The 21,616-nt window shown below is 43.5% G+C and overlaps 1 protein-coding gene across 1 annotated transcript; it reads right to left on the reverse strand.

The window, feature by feature from the left end:
- Window positions 1-1,471: 1,471 nt before the first annotated feature.
- Window positions 1,472-21,332, reverse strand: NLRP13 (NLR family pyrin domain containing 13). Its single transcript, XM_070498772.1, has 9 exons — window positions 21,032-21,332; window positions 17,385-17,453; window positions 14,295-15,882; window positions 12,224-12,391; window positions 10,748-10,915; window positions 9,319-9,489; window positions 6,278-6,448; window positions 4,281-4,451; window positions 1,472-1,646 (listed from the first exon to the last, which is right to left on the reverse strand). Exons 1-9 carry the CDS (start codon window positions 21,330-21,332, stop codon window positions 1,472-1,474), a joined length of 2,982 nt encoding a protein of 993 aa, XP_070354873.1.
- Window positions 21,333-21,616: the final 284 nt, after the last annotated feature.

Consider the following 21,616-nt stretch of genomic DNA (forward strand, 5'->3'; position numbering starts at 1 on the left):
AGAATAGAGAGAGAATGAGAAAAGGAGATGACAGAATGAGATGATAAAATAAAATAGGCACCCCATACAAAAGCTAACTTTGGTTTACGTTCATATTGATACATCTCCACCTCTAGCTTCGCCCAGAGACATTGGGGAGGAGATTTGAAGGCACAAGAAGCCTTTACATAGAGGGAAGGTACAACCACAGAAGAGAGAGATGGGAAATCTTTAGGGAAGATCCCAAAATCAACATAAGACAGAGTAACACGGTCATTGTTGTCACTGTGTGCAAATTTGATTCCTTTCATTTGTACCATTATTCTTTGTTTAGTAGACTTCTGAAAGTCCCTTCTTTGAGTAGAGATGTGAGTCTGGGTACCCAGTCAGAAGTCCCCTCTACAACTTGAATCACACACATACACAGTGGGTAAGGGAGGGATGTCCACCTTTGGTGGTCAGCATCCCAGAACTTTTGTAAAAATGCATTACTTAAAGTTGGTAACATAAAATCCTGAGTGTATGAGTTTTGACCAGCTTCTCAAAGTAGGGAAGTTTCCCTGGTAGCCGACATGACTTTTGCTAAAATGTACCTAGTTTAATGTATTTCTCCAGGAAAAAAATGCTACTTCCCTTTCTGATCTCATCCCCAGAATACTGAATAAGGTGGAGAGTATTCTAATTAAATGCTCTTCTTTCAATGCCTTGAAGAGACAACACAAAGCTTGGTCCAAACTCAGGTCCTTTGCACATGCTATTCCAGCTTCCTGAGAACACTCCACTCTGCATCTCTATGTTCCCAACTCTGCGTTTCTGTTCATGTTCCCCTCCTGATACACAAATTCCTCCTTCCAGCTTCCTTAGGACTCAAGATCAACAACATCACCTCAGACACGCCTTCCCTTACACTCTGATCACCCTTGTTTTCTGCACCACAACCCAGAGCTTCCTTCAACTAGCACTGCTTTTGTATGTCTCAGATTTGTCACTCCCTGAGGATAATGAAGACCCATGAGGACAAGGCTCACAACCTTTTGTTTCCCACTGTCTACTATGCCATGGTGCTTGGCCCACAGTCAGCACTGAAAAAGAAGATGTGGGGTGAAGGTCCATTGAGTGAAATATAGAGGAGGTACAAGAATGAGAAAAATGAGGGGACTCCCAAAATACCCAAATGTCTGTGGGACTACGCCATCTGCTATGGTAGTCAATAGCTACGTGGGCTATTTAGATATAAGTTTATTCAAACTAAGAAAGTTAATTCAGTTCCTCAGTCACACCAACAGCATTTCAAGTGCCCAGTTACCACATGCGGCTCGTGGCTACTCTATCGGACAAGGCAGATATAGACCATTTCTATCATTACTGAAAGTTCTGTTGGCCAGCACCGCCCTAGGAATTGAATGCAGGGTAAACTTGATGCTCACTTTAGAACATCAGCCAGTCCATCCCTATTTGAGCAGATGCCTCCCCATGTAAGAGTCAGCGGGGATTACCCGAGTTTTCGTAGTTTGCACGTTGATCTTCTCAAGGACTTCCACAGCGTGTTGACTCCATCGGGCCCAAAGTCATTTCCAAGAAGGTTCAGATTAACCAAGCTTTTACAGCTTCTGAGAACAGAGGAGAGAGGCTGGCAGCAAGCAGGCGTCAAATTGCATTTCTCCAACCTAGGCGGGGGTGGGAAGGAAGGGTGAAAGATGGTCCTCAGAGATTGAGAAATTAGAGAAAAAAAATGTGATACAAGATCTAGGAAAAGTATCCTACTAAAACAGCCTGGCTGACAGTAAAGTGCTTAACACACGCCAGACCCCTTTCCCAATGCTTATGCATAACTCTTTTAATCCATATACCAATCCTGTAAAGGTAGGTCATATCTTAAACCCCATTTGACAGATGAGGAAACAGAAGTTTAGCCGGCTTGAGCATGAAATTAACAATTTTAGTATAAAGTGGACATGAGTTTATATATAAGGCCTTGAAAGAACTAAAATAGCATTACAACCCTTTAATTACACTTTTTCCATCTTATTTCTAAGGTCAGCAATACAAAATATGAACATATAGTTGGCTAGCTACTAGGAATACAAAGATGAAAGTGTCCCATCAGTTTAACACGGTGGAAATTTCCACCTAAGTCTATAAAGAAATGTGACATGCGGCTATACATGCAAAATTTTATGCATGAAGAGTAGAGGGAAGGAATATATTTCCCATGTTGGAAAAGGTTGTATGGGATCCAGAGAATGCTTCAAGCTAAATGTACCACTTGATGGACAGGAAGGGGCTGGTATGAGAAAAACATGGGCTTCAAGGTGTGTCCCAATGTGTCAGCTCTAATGCTACCAGCAGGACTTTTCCCACTGTATTATATATCATTGACCTTGATCCTATACCTTTAATAGTATTCCTTTCATCTTCTAGTCCACTGTTTCTCAATCAGGCAGGATTTTTCCCCACAGGGGAGATCTGATGATGTCTGAAGATTGGGGAGGTGCTAATGGCATCTGGAGAGCGGTGGCCAGGGATGCAGCTCGACATCCTACAGTGCACAGGACAGCCCCCCATGACAGAGGATTACCTGGGCCAAAATGTCAGTAGTGCTGGGATTGACAAGCCCTGGTCTAAATAGTAAAGATGGAACACTGTGGACACAAATATAGGACAAGCAGGTACCTCCTTTAAAACTACAACACTGGAGAAGGAGACTGGATGAAAGTGAAATGAATGTTGGGAAGGGATCCATCATTAAAGACATTGCAATAACTGTTGCAAACGTTCTACTCCTTTCTGCCTCCAGGAGAAGCACCTAGAGAGTGAGGGCTTAAAACCAGACCATGATCCTTTTGAAAGCATAAATATGACCCTGATTTACTTGTATGAACCTAGTGGCTCCTCCTTTACCTATAGGATAGAGAACATTGCACCTGAAGATGCTTCTTGAAGGACAGAGACGTGGTGAAAAGAACTGGCTTCTGGCTTATCTCACTTAGCGTAACATCCTCAAAGTCTATCCAAGTTGTCACAAATGGCAAGACTGCCACAGAGAAGGACAGACACTGTATGACCTCACTTACATGTGGAATCTAAAAAAGCCAAACTCAGAGAAATAGAGAACAGAATGGTGGTTACCAGGGGCTGGGGGAGATGGGGAGATGTTGGTCAAAGGGGCACAAACTTCCAATTATAAGGTGAATAGTTCTGAGGCTCTAACACACAGCATGGTGACTATAGCTAACAATACTGTTTTAGATACTGGAAAGTTGCTAACAGAGTAAATCTTAAATGTTCTCACCCCAAAAAAAGAAATGATACTTATGTGATGGGATGGAGGTGTTAGCTAATGCTACGGTGGTGATCCTTTTGCAGTATATAAGTGGATCAAATGAACACGCTGCACACCTTAAACTCACACAGTGTTCTATGTCAATTACATCTCAATAAAGCTTGAACAAAAGAACTGACTTCTGAATCAGACTTGGCTTCAGCCCCGTCCCCATTTCCTTGCCTCAGTTTTCTCATCTATAAAATGAGTATAAAAGTACCGACCTCCTAGTGCCTCCCTGCTGGAGGATGAAGTGATGACTGTAACATGTTTCCCATTTCCAAGCACATAGTGGCGTTCAGACAATAGCCTTCCCTACAGAATTTTTTCCCCACATAGTCTTATCCCTCATGCCCAGACCCATCACTCTGTTCCCACCGTCTTGTTGAATTTCCCACCTCAGAGCCCTTGTCTACACTGTCACCCTCTGTCAAGGTCCTTCCTTCTCTCCCTCCCTTTTGGGAGCTTGGGGATGGGGTGAGGACTCACATTTTAAGGTTCATCTCAAAACCCAACCTCCCCAGTGAAGTCTGCCCCCAGCCCCTAAGTAGTTTGTGAGAACAATTAGAACCACTGCCTATGTGAAAAATGGCTATCATTTGACCCACATTTAACCAAAATCCTATTATTTCAGGCTGAACCATCTTAGCTTGCTGAGCAAACACATCACATTAGGGTTAAAATCCGTCTTCCCCAAACACAGGAAAGACTTTCAGGGCAGGGAACATGCCCCACCCCCCAGCACCTACCATCCAAAATATGCGGACTGAAGGAATATTTACAATACACCAAGGACGAGGGTAACAAGCGTAAAACACTTTCTCTAAACTTGGAGCTTATCACTAAGAAGAGATTTTTAAGAGAAGAACTCTGTCCTTTACCATCCTCACCTTCTTAATCCCATGTGACCACACATTATTCCCTCCCTACCCCAAGAGCAGAGAGACGGACTTTCCCAAAGGAAACAGCACCAACTCACCCAAGTGTGTTCAAGGCACAATTCGAATGTTTTAGAACCTTGCAGAGTCGTTTCACTCCATCATCCTGAACATCATTGTTACCAATATCCAAAATTTTCACATTATGGTTATGCTTGAGGACATTAGCAAGCTCGCCACAGCTCTCCGTTGTGAAAGAACAATCTGACAAACTGCAAAATAAAGACATACAAAAGGGGAAAAAATAATCCCTGAACCCTCAGGTTTTAGTCTATATGCTGCAGTCCATCTCACTTTCTCCAAAAGGAAAAGAGAGATGCCAAACCCGTACTTCTCATCCGCAGCCCTAGAAGGAGGAGCGTACATGTTAGGAGGTCCGAGACACCCAGGGCATTCTATTAACCTGTGACAGAAAGGAAGCAGAAGGAAAAGCAAGGCAGCTGTCCCTCTCCCATGCCATCCACAGGCCTGTCTACGTGGAGGAAGGACTTCTCCATGAGATGTACTCCCAGAGCACCCAGATTCTACATAGCTATCACAGAATATGGTTTCCAGCCTCTGAGCTCAAATTTGAGCTGAAAAAAACACCAAGAATCTCACTTAAGGGCAGATCTAAATTCCTAAGAATGAATTATTATACCAAAATAAGCTCAAGATGAGTAATCCATATAAATATTTGGAGAGAGAATGAAAAAACGAGTGTGTGGAGGGGGAGAGAGTGGGGAGACAGAGAGGTGATGGTGGAAATGTTCTATAGCTACACTGTCCACTACAAGAGCCACTAGCCACATGTGACTATCAAGCACTTCAAATGTATTTAATGTAACTGAGGAACTGAATTTTTCATTATATTTAATCTTAATTTAAATTTAGTCACATCGGGTTAGTGGGTGCCATATTGGACAACACAGTAATCTTTAATCATGTGAATTTATTCACCTGTATGACCAATTCAAAAATATTCTATTTTATTTAATTATTGGCTGGCTACATCTTAGGCCATTAAAATGTTTCCAACATTAATACAGTTAATAAAAAATTATATACAAAAGTTTCCAAATTTCTTAGCACCCTATGTCTGTGGTTATTTGGATAGCCTCCCACTGCCACCTATATTCCTTTTGGGAGTCATAAGCCTTTTTAAGACCGATACAGACTACATGTTTGAAAACATGCATAGACATAAATAACATACAAAATCATTTCTAGTACGACCGACAAACTAGGGAGACTCGAAGCTCATTTCTGACTTCTTTTCTGTATCAGGCGTGGAATCACACACTGTGCAGAGAAGAACCAGCATCACATGCCTGACCGCTGTCCTTAGAAACGCCTGCTGGCAAGGTTGGCCCTTGCCTGGCATCTGGGAGCTTGGATTTCAGGATAGCTCCCCATTCCTTGATGAGAATAACTCCCTGTGCCTGAACTGTGCAAACAATGTGGGTTATGCTGAACACCTGCTTTCCTTGTAGAAATCTGGGATCTTGGTACATGCTAGGCAGAGGGTGTCCATGTCACCAGCACCCAGTAAAAACCTCGAGCACTGAGTCTGCAGTGAGCTTCCCTGGTGGACAGCATTTCACATGTGTTGTCACATCTCAGCAAGGGGAGAATTGAGTGTGCCCAGGGTGACTGCACTGGGAGAGCTTCCCAGGAGCTTGCACCTGGCCTCCTCCAGACTTTGCCCCCTGCACCTTCTTCCTTTGTTGGTTTTGCTTTGTCTCCCTTCACCAGAATAAATAGCCACAAATATCACTGTATGCTGAGTTCTTTGAGCCCTCCTAGTGAATCATCAGACCTGAGCAGTGGTCTTGGGGACCCCTGACATGCATTAGTAGTTGGTCCTTAACAGTCATCCCAGATCTTTCCCCCCACAGGCACCCACACACCCCACCTCCAACTAATCCAAAAGCTCCTCTATGGCAAGAATCACATCCACACCCAGGACTCAGATCCCTCCTGGAACTCAGGCATTCGCAGGTGGATTCATATGGCTCCCCTCCCACCCACTAAATGAGAGGAAGGGGAAGCAACTTACTCCAGGTTCCGCAGGTTGCAATCCGGATGACTCAGGGCCTTGCACAGAACCTTCACACCCTCGTCTCCCAGGTTGTTCTTCCTCAGATTCAGGTGCGTCAAACTCTTGTTCCGGAGGAGAGCTTCTGACAAGTACCTGCAACTGGGTGCCCCAAGCTGGCAGAACCAAAGCCTGTGGGTCAAAAGCCACAAAGATAGATGCTCATGGAAGCAGCCCAAACAAAGGCCCTTCTCCGGATTCAGCCACAGTGTCTCCCTAGACCCCTATCTAGGACACGCCAAGCATCTGCTTACCTATCCTTTCTGTTGCAGATGTATAAAACAAGCACACTAAGAATGTGCTGGTCATTAGTGGTTGATTTAAAAAAAAATAATAAAGGAATGATATCAAAGTGTACAAAGTTTCAGTTATGCAAGAGAAATAAGTTCTGAAGATCTACTGCACAGCACCATGCCCACAGCTAACACTGTATCATGTACTTAAATGTTCTGAGAGGGTAGATCCTATGCTGTGTTACCACAAAAAAATCATCATCATCATCATCATCATCATCGTTATTATTATAAAGAGGTCAGAAGGAAACTTTGGGAGGTGATAGGTGTTTACGGCCTTGGTGGTGGCGATGGCTTCATGGGTGCATATTTATTCCCAAACTCACCAAGATGTGTACATTAAATATGTCCAGATTTCCTTTTTTTTTAAGATTTTATTTTTTTCCTTTTTCTCCCCAAAGCCCCCCGGTACATAGTTGTATATTCTTCGTTGTGGGTCCTTCTAGTTGTGGCATGTGGGATGCTGCCTCAGCGTGGTTTGAAGAGCAGTGCCATGTCCGCGCCCAGGATTCAAACCAACGAAACACTGGGCCGCCTGCAGCGGAGCGCGCGAACTTAACCACTCGGCCACGGGGCCAGCCCCATGTCCAGCTTTCTACACGTCAAAAAAATGAAATTTATTGTGAGAATTCTTTTTAAAATTTTTAAGTAAAAATAGAAAATAAAGAAAAAACAGTTCAAATGGCCTGAAGCAGCTGGGGTGAACCCCAGGCTCTGGAGCCAGTCAGACATGGGTTCAAAGCCGCTCGCCATTACTAACTGGTCGGCAAGCTGCATTATTCCCTTCGGCCTTCATTTCTTCCATTCTGAAGTGGAGATTATGGTGGTCTGTCACCGGGGGGTTGAGATCCAGTGGGCCAGGCACATAAAGTGCTTGGGACAGTACTTGGTGAGTGTGCAATACAAGTTATAGGAGATGTATCATACAATACAGGGAGACATGCAGTGGATCTATAGGTATTATAGAATGGAGATATTATGTGATACATGCTATGTTCTTATTGCATAACAATATATCTTCTATATAATATATAAATTATATACACTATTATATATAATATATAGTTATATAATATATAAGATATAGTATTAATATTAATATATTAGATCATATATATTAATGTCACATATATATTAATACTAATATATATCATATTAAATGTGATATACATTAAAGTATATGGTATAGGTATCATTAAAACATATCAGAATATATTCTAAATATAATATAATAATTGTACATGTATATTATTCGTTCATATTATATATGTATTTGTTTCCTATTCATATTCTGGCTCTTTGAGACTCAGTGCCCAGTGAGTACTAACCTTTTCTCCTTAGCGCAAATTCCGTGGTCTTTCACCATTATCACCCCCTCGGATTCAGCTCAAGACTCTGGCCTTCTCCACTCTTTTATACCCACCTGAACAATATTCGATCCCAGGAAAACCCCACTCTCCATCGACTCTACGCCTGCACCAGACCAAAACGTGGCTGGAGGAGAAAAGATCTACACAAGCACACTTGACATCTACCCCTGCAAGTGAACTCATTCCTCCCCAGCAACTCTGGAGCCCTGTAGTCCCGTGGACACCTGCTCACGTAACCACTCTACTAGCTGACTAACGAGCATCTCATGCTCCCCGGTCCCAATCCAAACCCCGCTCTCCCCCTCTTCTTCATGTCAGCAAATGGTACCACCCTTCCCCAAGCTGCCCAAGCTCATCACCTGCAGGGGTTCTTGGGCCCTTTCCCTCCTAAACCACCTCTAACCCACTACCAAGTCCCCCTGGCTCCCCCTTCAAATACACCCTGACATCCTGCCCCCTCACCCAGGCCGGCTCTCTCCAATCCTCCCACCTGGTCTACAGGCACTTGTTCTGCTCATACTTCTGCCCCCATTATAGTCCATCCTTCAAAAGCAGATCATTCAAAGGATGTCAGAGTATGTCACCGATCAGCCTCCAATCTTCAGGTGACTCTTCGCCTCACCCCAAACAAAACACAGACTCCTACACCACCCAGGCGTATCCCAGGCGTCTTCCTGCCTCTTCAGCTTCATTTGCTCTCATCATCCCTCTCACTCATATTACTCCAGCCATACTAGTTTTCTTGTTCCCATGACACCCCAAGCTCCTTCCAACCTCAGGGCCTGTTCTCCCCTGTTCCTCCTCTCAGTATGTGGCTTCCTCCCTGCCTTCCTTCAAGTCTCTGCTTCAGCGTCACCTCCTCTGATAGGTTGGTGAGAGGAGACCTTCCCGGGAATCGAACCCCACCACTCTTTGTCTACTCATCCCACTTTCATTTTCTCCATCTCAATGGTTGTTGATTTTTTTATTTTTGTATCTCACTCATAAAACTGTATCCTCCACACAGGCAGGAAGCTTGTCTGTCCTATCCACCACCCGACCCTGGGTGCCCAGCTCTGTGTCTGAAGATAGGAGCTCACATACCGGTTGACTAAAACAATCATAATTTCCCAGGGTCCTTGTTAAAATTGAATTCCTTGGCCCAACCCCCAGAGATTGATTCAATCTGGGGTGCAACTCAGAATCTGTGTTTAGAACAATGCCTAGCACACGGAGTACTTGCTCAATGAATGTTAGTTTTCAATGATATAAATGGGTCCCCAATGAAGGAGTCATTGTTCTCTTCGACGCCTACCCCCACAGTGAGTCGTTTCCAGAAACAGAACCAGGGGGAACTTACACCAATCTCTCTAAGGCACACTCGGGGTGGGACAGGGAAGAACACAGCAGCTTTACACCGTCATCTTGGAGCTGATTGAATCCCAGGCACAGTCGAGTCAACCTCTGGGTGCTGGGGAGAAGCAAGGCCAGATTCTGATAGCTGGAGGCTGACAGGTTGCATTTCTCCAGGCTGAGGAAGGTGCAGATGCAAAGTGAGCTTCAGCTATGCCCAGTTTCCTTTCTCTTTCTTTCTCAAACCCCACCCCTTGGGCCACACATCGGGGACCCAATCATCATGGAAAAATTAAATTGGATAAAGAACAAAAGCTTGAAGGGGAGAAAATGGTGGGTAAAGTTAAGGTTTCTCAATCTCAGCCCTGCTGACCTTTGGACCAGATCATCCTTTGTTGTGGGGGCCCTCCAGTGCACTGCAGGATATTGACCATACCTGGTCTTTACCCGCTAGAGGACAGTAGCACCCTCTCCTCCCAACTGTGAAAAACAACTATGTATGTCCAGACATTGCCAAATGTCCCCTGGGACATTTGCCCCCAGTTTGAAACTGCTGGGTTTAGGGGAAGCTGGCAGAAGCCTGAGGGGGTTGTACAAAAGAGACTGGCAGGTGAGATGTCCATAATCAAGATGAGGGCAAGGCTGGCAGGGACTGAGCCCTAAGGAGAAAGGTGTGAAGAATGAAGATGGCAAGAAGTGCGTCAACAGGATAGGTAAGTACAATAGGGGGATCCCCAAGCATCCCCAAAACATACTCCCACTGCCATCCCCACCCTGCCGCTCAAATAAGATGATATTTTGATGAAATGAGAAGACTTACGACAGCTCCTTCAGGGAACACTTTGACATCTCAAAGGGCTCCTGCAGAGTTTTCACCTCAATATCCGAGAGGTCGTTGTCCCCCAGGCTGAGGAAGCTCAGACTTGAGTTCTTGCTGAGTTCCAGAAAAAGTTGATGACAAACCCAAGAGCTGAGGCCACACGATTCCAACCTATTAAAGAGGTCCGAGGGTAGCAGTTACTCCTGGGAAGAGTGCTCTTTGTTTAGAGGCCCCCTTGCTCCATGAACAACAGCTGATTTCTCCCCATTCCTCCTCCCTTACAGAGGCAGGATGACCTTCAAGTCAGTGCTACTCAAAGTGTGGTCCACGGCCCAGCATCACCTCAGAGCCTGTTAGAATTGCTACTTATCAGGCTCCACAGCAGACCTGCCTGATCTCAGGGGGTGGGTTCCAGGAATCTGTTTGAACACACCTCCTTGGATGATTCTGATATACATTAAAATTTGAGAACCACTGCTCTACATACACTGTTGTGCTTTTTCCCTCTGCTAATCTCTCTCCTATCCTTTCGCTGCAATGTTGCCTCCTGTCCTCCCAATGAATCACTGAACCTAGGCATGATCTTGGGGACAGATCTGGAAAACCAAAGACTCACCACAGATACTTGAGGTTGCAGGCTGAGTGCCTCAAGGTTCTAAAAATCATTGTGGACACAGTGACTCCCAGGTTGTTTGAGCTCAAGTTCAGATGGGTCAGCTTGTTGTTACCATAAAGGATGAGGACAAGCTCCTTCAGAATCCTCACAGGAGTTATTGACTTGCACCTAAGGAAGAGTGGAAATAAGAAAGCTAGCTTTGGGGGGAAAGAGTGCTTCCTCATCTTGCCTTTCTACCACACACACATGTATGCACACACATGTACACACACCCTCAAGGATGTACAAGGTACAAGAGGAATCCAAAAATGGATTTTAAGTTATGGTACTGAACCTTTGAAAAGGCAATCTAAAATATATTCCCAAAAGAGTCACTAAGCTCAGTTGGGTGTATGAAGTCAGGAATCAGTCTCCCCTCTCTTCACCAAATCTGCCATTAATAGGTCCTGGAGCTAGCTACTCTTCTAGGCAGCTGACCCACACACACACCAACCCAGGGGAGCCTGGTGAGAACAACTCTCACCTCTTGTTTTTCTTGAACTTATTTCTCCTTATCTTGAGGATGAAGTGATAGGAACAAAATGTAAAAAAATAAAAAGAAAGAAAGAAAAAGGATGAAAAAGAAGACTATTTAAGCCTGCCTCCCATGTCTTTGATCCAGTTCACTCAGTACACTGAAGTTTGAAGTCGTGATTGCTGAATCTTTTGCTCTTAACTCATTGAATCAGTGCATGTGCCTGGATTTTTAGACCTTGAGGTATGACAGAATCACAGAGGAAGAGTAGAATAGAATTAGTTGACCTAGACTCCAGAACATCCAACTAAAAGCCTTCTCAAATTCAACTCTAAGTATCACTCACTCTGTCTTCTATCCATTATTTCTTCCCTGGCTTGTCTTACAAAGTCCAACTCCATCTGTCAATTCTTCCTTATCTTCAAGCTAGATTTGGGACCCTGTAATTTCTACTTAGATGATCCCAGAGGACCAATAAATTTCAGTCCAAAACTATGCTTCAGCTCCCGTGAGTAGGCCTTTACTTAAATATTTTCTAGATAGAAGAGGCCCTAAAAAGGCAAACCATCCTCTCTCATACCCTTTACCTCTAGTGCAAGATCATTCATGACTTTTTAAAAAATTTCTAATACAAGCACATTTATTTTTGTGTGTGTGTGAGGAATATTTGACCTGAGCTAACATCTGTGCCAGTCTTTCTCTGCTTTGTATGTGGGATGCCTCCACAGCATGGCTGATGAACGTAGTAGGTCTGCGCCCAGGATCCGGACCCATGAACCTGGGCCACTGAAGCAGAGTGTATGGAATTTTAACCACTCAGCCACGGGGCCACCCCGCAAGTGCATTTATTTTACTCTTGTGAGAACCTAGCACACTTTCTGGCACTCACTCTGGTAATCAGAAGAAAAAAATTGAGTTATTCTCCTATGGTATTCATCAAACCATGAGAGTCTCACACTTACGTCAGTTTCTGGAGTTTGCACCTTGGATTTCTCAGCTTGTAGCAGAGCTTCTTCATAGATGAAGTGTTAAGCTCGCTGTTACTCAGGTCCAACTCGCTCACATTTCCATTGCAAAACACGGAGCAAATATCCTGCCACTGACGTATCTTGGAATCGACAAGCCTCATCCTTCATGAGAGAGAGAGGAGGCTGATGAGAATAAATAAGCCTCAACCAACACCCAGAACGTGGTCTACAGGAGGCAGAAAGACCCCTCAAGAAAAGGTGTGAGGATTCACTGGAGTTCAAGATATGAGCATATATAACCCAAAAAGCACAGTTCTCAAAATCCCAGATGTTTTATTCCCACAATCCTCAACAATACTTTTCAGAGGAAAGCAACCACGTAAGTGAGGTGAGGTGGAACACAGGTATAATCCTTAAAGTTCAGACTTTAAGTTAAGCAGATCTAAGATGAATTCAGAGTTCTGCCCCCTAGTAGTATCATTTAATCTCTGTGCTCCAATTTTCTACCTCTAAAATGTGCATAATAAAACTTACTCTCATAGGATTTTGTGATGATTAAAGAAGATTCATGCAAATACTTAGAACTTAGAATTATTAGAATTCTAAATTATTTGGAATTTCCCAAAGCAGCAGGCTTTCAATGTTAAAAAAAAGTAAAGGAGCATTAAAGTCACAAATTAACTGTTTTTATCTCAGATGAGATGTGGGAAGTAAATCAAAGACCACATTCCTAAAGTACCTGAAGGATGGATAATTCTACTCTGTGAGCCCAGAATGGTAGCATTGCTTAGAGTGGTTGTTTCCAACCTTAAGTGTACGTGTGTGTGTCTGTGTGTGTGTGTATGCCTGTGCATCCATATGTTTAACATCTCAGTTAATTCTGATATACGGACAGACAGAGTTACAAACCACTGAGGAAAAATGGTAAGAAGTCATGCTATAGAGAAGTAGGAAGTGACCTTAACTTCAGAAGATCTGTTATCAACTTTAGAGAAGGCATGAAATCTCCTTAAGCCTTAGGAGTGATCTTGCCTAAAGAGAGGAATCATGTTGACTGAGTATCAATCCTCACAATAAATGGGATTATCTTTGGTATTAAGGGCCCTTACTCATGTGACCCAACAGTAAACACTACCTAAATAAAGTCCCCCATTTAGGTTTTAGGGATTCCAAGACAGGACAAATGATAGCCAATATATATCGAAGAGTTATCACTCTAGACCCCCCAGACCAAGCATCTTACTAACGTTGCAATCTGGGTGAACACAGAGAAATTAGTCCTCTCAAAATTTCTATTTGTTCAACCAAAATTGAACTGGTGCTTCTTGTAGGTTTGAGGGTTAAATGAGAAAGGATTTGAGAACATATATAGCAGCAATTGCCTCATAAGAAAAGTTTAGAAAACATCCCTGGGACCTGAAATAATTAGCAGAACAGTCAGTTTTCCTTATGTCCTAGACCGGAAGTCAATAGTGTCAGTGATGGGACATGGTCATAGGATAAGAACCAAAGTAGTTTGAGTATTTCTGGGTTCTCCTTCTAGGAAACAAAATGACAAACTCATCAGAACAAGATTCAGATTTAGTTGACACCTTTGGCCTCACCCCTACCTCAACTTGTGCTCAAAGGAGGGGCATCCAGCACTTTGTTTAAAGTCTGGAGCTCTGAAAGACAGAGCTGGGCATTGATCCAGGCTGGGCTACTTAATAGCTGCATTGACATAAGAAAATTATGTTCTTATCCTTCAGTTTTTGCATCTAGGAATGGTAATAACAGTTCCTCCTCTATTCAGTTAGATGCAAACAGGTGTCTTAGCACAATGCCTGGCACATAAGCCTCCAAGATGCAGTGCCTGAGATATAAGCAGATCCATTAAAGTAGCCAGGGAATCCTAAAAGATACCAAAAGGAAAATACTCTCAGAGGATGGAGCTTATCTAGAATGTTTGGTCAACCATAACCATTGATAACCCAACAACAACAGGTCCCCAGTTTTTCATGGAAGAACTTAGACAGAGCCTATGAAGATGAGAAGGTCAGAAAGGAAATGGTTTTGCAATACTCACTCCAGATTTTCCAAATCAAAAGTCAATTCTGCATGAGGGATGGGACTGCTGACAGATAGCCTTAGCTTACTCAACCTTTGACAATGCTTTAGGCAAAATGAAGAAACTTGGAGTTGCAGATTCCCAAAAATATTGAGGTCAGCTTCAAGGAGGTGATTCAAAATCTGCCTTACAAAGTTTTCCTCCTGAGTCTCATACAAGCAGTGAAAAAACTGTAGGAATTCAAAATGGTTGGAGACAGTGTCAAACTTATCTAACTCTTCTGCCCATTTTAATAATTCATCCATTATCCTGGAAGACATCTTGCAATGCAAAGTATCTTCCAGTTCTCTTGCTAGGTCTCTTTTTAAAAGACCAAAGAAAAAAAGAGCCATCTGATTCCAATAGAAGTTTGTGTCAGCCAAGGCATCATTCAGTAGCACTCTCATCTCTTGATGCCTTGTAGGACCACCAATTGATCCTTCCGTTCCCCTGAGCACATAGAACATGGCCCCAAAAAACACCTGGAAACTTTGGTGAGTGAAAGCAATGCAATCCTCACAGTCACTGGCCTTTCGAAGAATATTTAAGCTGAGGAGAGAATCAATGAGGGAGGCTTCCAAGCGCCGGTGTTCAATGGCCTCTTTTGCAAATGTGAAGTTCGAAAACCACATCCCCTCTGCAGCCAGAGAACAGAGGGCCCTCCATTGTTCTGGCCAGCTCTGATCCGACAAACTCACCTCTGCTGTTGCAAACAAGCTGGAGAAAAAATGGGCGTACAGACTGGTGGTGGTCTGGGTGCTCAGCTGGAAATAGGGATTTCTCGCCATCTGCCGCTTCAGGCTGGAACACACAGTCCAGCACACCAAGGGGGCAGAGCAGGAATGAAACAGAGTTTCATTTTTCCTTATCCAATGCAAGATTTTCTTGGCTATATTTTGGTCACCAAAGTACCTGAAGAAATATTCATTCCGGTCTCCCTCTGTGAACCCTGAGATAAGTACAAACCATGGATTCAATAACAACTTTTTAAGAGCCCCATTTCTATAGTCCCTGGTAGTGATCAGTAAGGTAGCCGTGGGAATCAATTCTTTCTTCAACAAGTGGAGTAGGATTCTGGCTACCGGGAGCTGCTGGTACCAGTCTGTACATGGCGGACTGTCGCTCAACTTGGAAGGCATGGCCATTTCCTCAAAACCATCAATGACAAACAGGAGCCTCTCAGGGTGACATATGAACTCTTCAATGGGGGCCTGAGAGTCAGGCCAGTCCTGAGAAAGCAGATCAGCAAAGGTGGTATCCTCCATCTCTTTCATTTTATGGCAGCTGATATAGAAAACATAGGAGAACCTGTGCTGAAAGAGAAAGCCCTCTGCCCAGTGCAACATGACCTTCATTGCCAGGGTGGTCTTCCCAACGCCTGCCCTACCCTCCAAGACTATCGTCTGGGGCTGGGCTCCAGTCGTATTAGGATAAAGGAGGCTCTTCAGTTCTTCATGTTCCTTCTCTGTCACATTGCGGAGATATATGTGGTCCTCAGGCCAAGGGATATGGTCCCACATCACCAATATTTTAGCCTTCATTCTGTCTCTGTATCTTCTTCTGTGGACTGAAACACAGAAGTGATGCAAAACAGAACAAAACAATGGTCAGAATGAATTTTAATGTTATAAATTATTCAATAATGAAGTTCCTATATACAACCTTGAACAAGACAGACAAGCTCTACCTTCAAGGTTCTAGCTTTTGGGAGTCGGGGGAGTGGTGAGGAAAAGTTGCAAAAGTTAGCAAAAATTAAATAGTTTGATGATAACACACAAATAAAAAACATGGAATGACCCAAGAGAGATCAAGAATGTCCTTAGAAGAGGGGAAGGGATCAGTAGAGCCTTCTGCAGGAAAGTTGACACATTAACCATGAGAATAAGACAATCCAAGATGTAGAAAGAGATGCTTTGGGGCAGGGTGAACAGCCAGTGCAAGTGCCTTGAGAGAACCTTTTGGAGCATAGTGACCAAGCAAGCAAAGTGAATACTAGGGAGTGAACTTAACTGTGGGGAGGGGCTACATCATGGATTGCTTTGTTCTAAAGGCAAGGGGATGCTGAGCCATAGTTTACATTTTTAAAAGGTCACTGTCCTTTGGAGAATGGATTATGGTGCAAGAAAAGAGGCACAGAGACCAGGTTAGGAAGCTACTACTGTTATCTAAGTGGAAGCTGATATGTTTGGTCAAACATATCCATTGATGACACAACAACAACAATAGAACCTCAGTTCTGTGTAGAAGACCTTGGACAGAGCCTGTGAAGAGCTGGAACATAGTATTAGAAATAAAATAAATGGATTTAGGGTATATATTAAGAGTAGAGCCAATAGGATTACTAATGATTTATAACAAGGGTGTGAGAAATGCTAAGGAAAATAGAGTCATACACGCATTCTAGGTTTTTGCCTTAAATATCTGGGTGGCTGATGACACCATTTACCAGGAATATATATATATACAAAGTTCCTCGTGGAGAAAGCAGAAGAGTAGGAAGATCAAAGACCTACCTTCACATTTTCTTCAAGATCTAGAACTGATACTTAATCAAGTTTGAGCACAGAAATAAACGGCAAAAGTGGCAGCCAAGAGTGGCATGTGGTTGCTTCTACAGAACAGAATTCAAGGGTTGGGCAATGGATTGATGCTTTTCATTGTAAGTTTTGCATTTCTGTGATTCTTTTTGGATTATACACAAGTACATGTATTTCTTTGATAAAACTAAACTTGTTCCATAACTGCATGTATTACTTTGTCAACATGAAGATCTCCATGGGACCACTGGTACAAAAAATACAGCTACTTATTAATGCAACATAATTATAAAGTCCAGGAGATACTGGTGTCTAAGAACTCAGAGTGGAATCAGAGAGAATGTCCAGTTTATGGTAACCTATTATTCAATAAGCAATATTGAACAAGTTGGAAGAACTTGTTGGGAAGCCTGTAATTTCTTGCATGCTATAAATTGAAGAAAATTTCAGAGGAGGTGGCAAATGCAGACCCAGTAAAATGAATACTCCATCAAGCAAGTTATCTGCAATCATCATAAAGTAGTGTGCAAACCTGTTTCTTCTTCTGGCATCTCTGGTTCTTCTTGGTTGGGATCTTGAAGTTCCTGCACCTGCGCAATCTCTGAAATAAACAGTGGTGAAGGGATATTGAGATACCCTGGGCTAAAAATGTGTTGGCAGTGATGGATACGCTCAGTTGAACCAACTATTTCTCTGACAAGCTTAGGATTGAAGAGACTCAAGGAATCATATCCTCAAGCCCCATCAACCCAATTACTTTGGAAACTTACTACCTTGCAAAGACCACAGCCCACATCAAGCACACTCCTGCCTCGGGGCCTTGATCCAGTCATCCTCCTCTCTTTGATGATCATCCACAGATACCCACTTGGCTCATTGCCTCACCCCCGAGTCTTTGCTCAAATCTTACTTCCTCAATGATGCCCGATGATCCTAATTCGTACTCTACCTTATCTACTACATCGCACACCCTAGGCTTTCCCCATCACCTTACTCTCCCTTTTCCATTACACTTGTCACCTTCTAACACACCATAAACGTACTTATTTATCATGTCCATTAATGTCTTCCTCCAGTAAAGGGAGAGGTGGATGGCTAGTCTCTGTCTGTTCATTGATTTATCCCAAGTGTTAGAACAATGCTGAGCACAGAGAAGCTGCTCTAACATTTTTGGAATAAAATACTATAGAAAGAAAAGCACCAATAACTGGGTTCTAACCCCAGCCCCTCAATGCATTTCACATAACCACTCTGAATGTCCCACTCCTCACGAGCTCAAAAGCCCCTTCCATGTCTCACTCACACAGCAGTAACTCCCATTCCACTGCCCAGTACTTAGCTGCCATGAGCCAGTACCCCATAAGGGATTGAATCTAAAGGGGATGTGGCTCTAACTTTATGATTTCATTGATTGTCAAGGTTTACAGGACTTGATCTGGGTAGCAGTACAGGTCCTGTGCTTCCTTCCATGTTCCATGTTCCTTTGAAGAATAATCCATCATTTTCCACCCATGGTAGCCATGGTCAAAGAATCCCAATTCTGTGCTCCACTTCCACATACTCTCAGCTGAATTCTGTTCCGGATTATCTAGTCCTCTTAGCATCAGGGAATCTGAATGGGAACCTTTTCCCAGGCATAACCCAGAGAAGCTAAGATTGTCTCTTGACGGTGGTTCCATTTATCCCTAAGTCAACTATGTGACACATTGCATTCCTCTGTTGCAAATAATCCCAATAACATAAGCCTTCCTGGCTATACCTTTGCTGTCAAGTATCAGGTGCCACCTTCTGTATCTTTACACATTAAATTTAAGACTCTAGATCTAGCTGGGGCCACCTGTCAAAAAAGCCAGGCTGTTCCAGATGAATAGCCTGGAATTTAGGTCCAATTCCTTAAAAAAAAAAATAATAATCCCAATTCTGACTTCCCTTTGGCCATCTATGGAAGCCTGTTGAACTACAGATTCTCCCATCCCACATTTGTTGGAATAGTGTTGGGTGCAGCGGAGGGTGTGTGGAGTAAGATGGCAAAGACCCTCACAGTTCTGACACTGCCTGTCTGGCATTTTCCTCAAGCCAGCATCTGGAAAACACCATGGTAGATGATGCTATTGGAAAAAAACTACCCCAAAAATGAATGAATTATTGAGAACCTACTCTGTTCCCAATGCCTTCTAAGCATTTCATCCTAGAAACTCAGAGGTAGGCACAGTTAGCCCAGTTTTTAAAAAGAGAAACTGGGGCCCACTGGTAAGCCATTTGCCTAGGGTTACAGTTGGTTAAGTGGACTTTGGTCCAGGCAGTCTGACACTAGAACCTGAGCTCTTAAACTCAGTCCCCAAAAGACAGCACACCTGGGCCTGTACACACGTGTATTCGCAAACTCACTCACAGATACATTCCATAGCACCGTTCAAGCACAGAGACACCCATTGTGCTGTGTTTCCCAGAAGATGGAGCTAATGGGGCTGGTATAAGTTATCCTGGAGGGCCACTGGACCTTTTCACCATCTCCCACATTGCTAGTGAGATGAATGAGGTCTAGGACTTCCTCCTGCTTAAGAGGTATCCTCTGCAAGCCCCATGACTTTAGAAGCCCAAGTGGGAACAAGCTAAGGACCAAGGAGAAGGAGGAGATCGTCCAATATGCCTGGTCTGGCTCTATAGGCTTCATGCATGGTGTCGACATTGCTGTTCAGGACCAGTGACGAGAAAGGAAGTTCTTCCTCAAACAGCATTCTCCTCTGTGAAAATATCTCCCTCTGGGATTGCCAGTCAGAAACAGAGTTTAAGGATTCTAGACACCATTGCCTAGCTCTCTGCTCAACATCTGCTTACTCCAGACAAGAGCATATGAGGGCTTTAAAATGAAGGGGAAGGGGGAGGATGGAAAAGGAGAGGAGAGAGGAGGAGAGAAATCTAGTCCCCATCCCATCCTCCTGCCCACCAGAAGATGCACAAAGCCTGAATCTCCAAAGCCCAAAGCTCTGATGGCAATGACTGCATGTTGCCAACTCCCTTCACCCCTCCTTGGAACTCATGCCCTCATCTGGGGGCAAGAGAACCATATATGGTTGGCACAGAGCCTCTGGAGACCACTGCCTGGGTTCACACCCTAGCTCTGTCACCTTGGGCAACTTACTTGAGCTCTGTGCTTCAGTTTCCTTATCTGTGAAATAGGAACAACAGGATCTCCTTCTAATGAGTGTAGTGAAACATAAGGAGCAATGACAGAGAGCATTAAGATCAATGCCTGGCTTATAACAGGTACCAGCAAAGTTACAGTTATTCTCTACAGGTCTCAGAGGCAGCCAGTTCTGCCACAAAGTGACATACACATTCCTAAAATTCACTGCAGTAGATAAGGCTGCACAATAAAAACCACGTGGGTTTTTATTTTATAGAAAAATAGGATCAGTGACACACTAAAAAAATAGAAACAATAAAAACAGTACCACAGTTTTACACTTGCTAATAGGTTGTGAAACACATTACTACTGCAATAAAGACTACCATACTACAATAAATAGATAAATACTACAGTGCTACAATGAATATGGCATGGCGCTTTACCTTGAAAAAGACCTGAAGTTTGCCTGTGGGTGTGGGAAGTTGCAGCTGGTGTGATTTTGTGAAATGGTGGAAGGAGAGTCATCTGAAACGGGACAGAAAGTTCTGGATGGGTGTGGCTCATACTTGGGTAGCTGGTGGATGTTAGAGATGTGTGCCTGTGTGTGCTTTGTATACTCCTACATGGCTCAGCTCAGCTGGATGCTGTTTTGTTGTTAGTTTTGTTTTTGGTTTTTTGCATTTACCTTGTGTTTCTCTTGAGAAAAAAATCATGCATAAGTAAACATGAACTTCCTGTTATGCTCCAATCGTTCCCTAATACAACAATTGCGCTGGAATACATTCACATTTTCAGAAGGAGCCTCATGACAGAACTGAACGAGCCTCTTTCAATTCCCTCTTCTTGCTTTTCATCACCATTCTTTCCCGGGTTGGAGCACCAAGACTTTATAATCCTTGTACCTTTAAACTTTAAACCCTTCATAGCCCAGCAGTGAGATTCTTTCTTAGGGATAGATTAGCAATTTAGAATGACCCCATAAAAACCCAGCAGCAACCTCCTTGCTTCCATGAGCACCAGGCAGAAATCCCTCTTATGGACCCACTCACCATTCTTCTCTGCTCTAATTTCCTCACATAATGAAGGCAGATTCATCTTCTCAAAGATTCTGAAGGTCACTTCCCATATCTGCCTCTCTGAAAAGTATTCATTCAACAGACATAGCAGATTAGTGGGATCGGTGGCTTTCAGATTTGCCCAGGGGATCTTCTGAAAGTTCTCGAGCAGCAGCTGTGGGGACTGGAGGCAAAGTTTGAATTCCTCCAGCTGATACTGATCCAGGCCCATCAGGTAAGACAGAAGCTTCTCATAGGAACCGTTGTCTACAGAGATGTTAGTAGAGGAGTTCATCTTGCCCAGCACACAAGATTTCCAGCTTCACCCAAAAACTCTTCTGTCCAGAAAACAAGTAGGACCTACTTGAAAGAAGAAAGAGTTGAAACCATAAGCCATGACTTTCCTCTCCTCCAAAACTGTTTAATCTATAATACTTACTGTTTATTTTCTCCTCATAGCACTGCCTGCTACCTGTGTTTGTACGCTTATTTTTCTCTCTCTCTTCCACAAGAATGTAAACTCCCTCTGAACAGAGACCTTGCCTGTTCTTGACTGTATCACCAGTGCCTGGTACACAT

This window comes from Equus asinus, chromosome 26, assembly GCF_041296235.1.
Source record: "Equus asinus isolate D_3611 breed Donkey chromosome 26, EquAss-T2T_v2, whole genome shotgun sequence".
In the NCBI taxonomy this organism is placed as follows: domain Eukaryota; kingdom Metazoa; phylum Chordata; class Mammalia; order Perissodactyla; family Equidae; genus Equus; species Equus asinus.

Excerpts from the sequence above, each read along its gene's own strand:
- NLRP13 (XM_070498772.1), bottom strand. The coding sequence starts at position 21,332 with ATGAACTCCTCTACTAACATCTCTGTAGACAACGGTTCCTATGAGAAG. Across the intron at positions 17,454-21,031 it reads AATTAGAGCAGAGAAGAATG|AGATTGCGCAGGTGCAGGAA; the intron begins GTGAGTGGGTCC and ends TGTTTATTTCAG. Across the intron at positions 9,490-10,747 it reads TGCAACCTCAAGTATCTGTG|CCTGGAGAAATGCAACCTGT; the intron begins GTGAGTCTTTGG and ends CACCTTCCTCAG.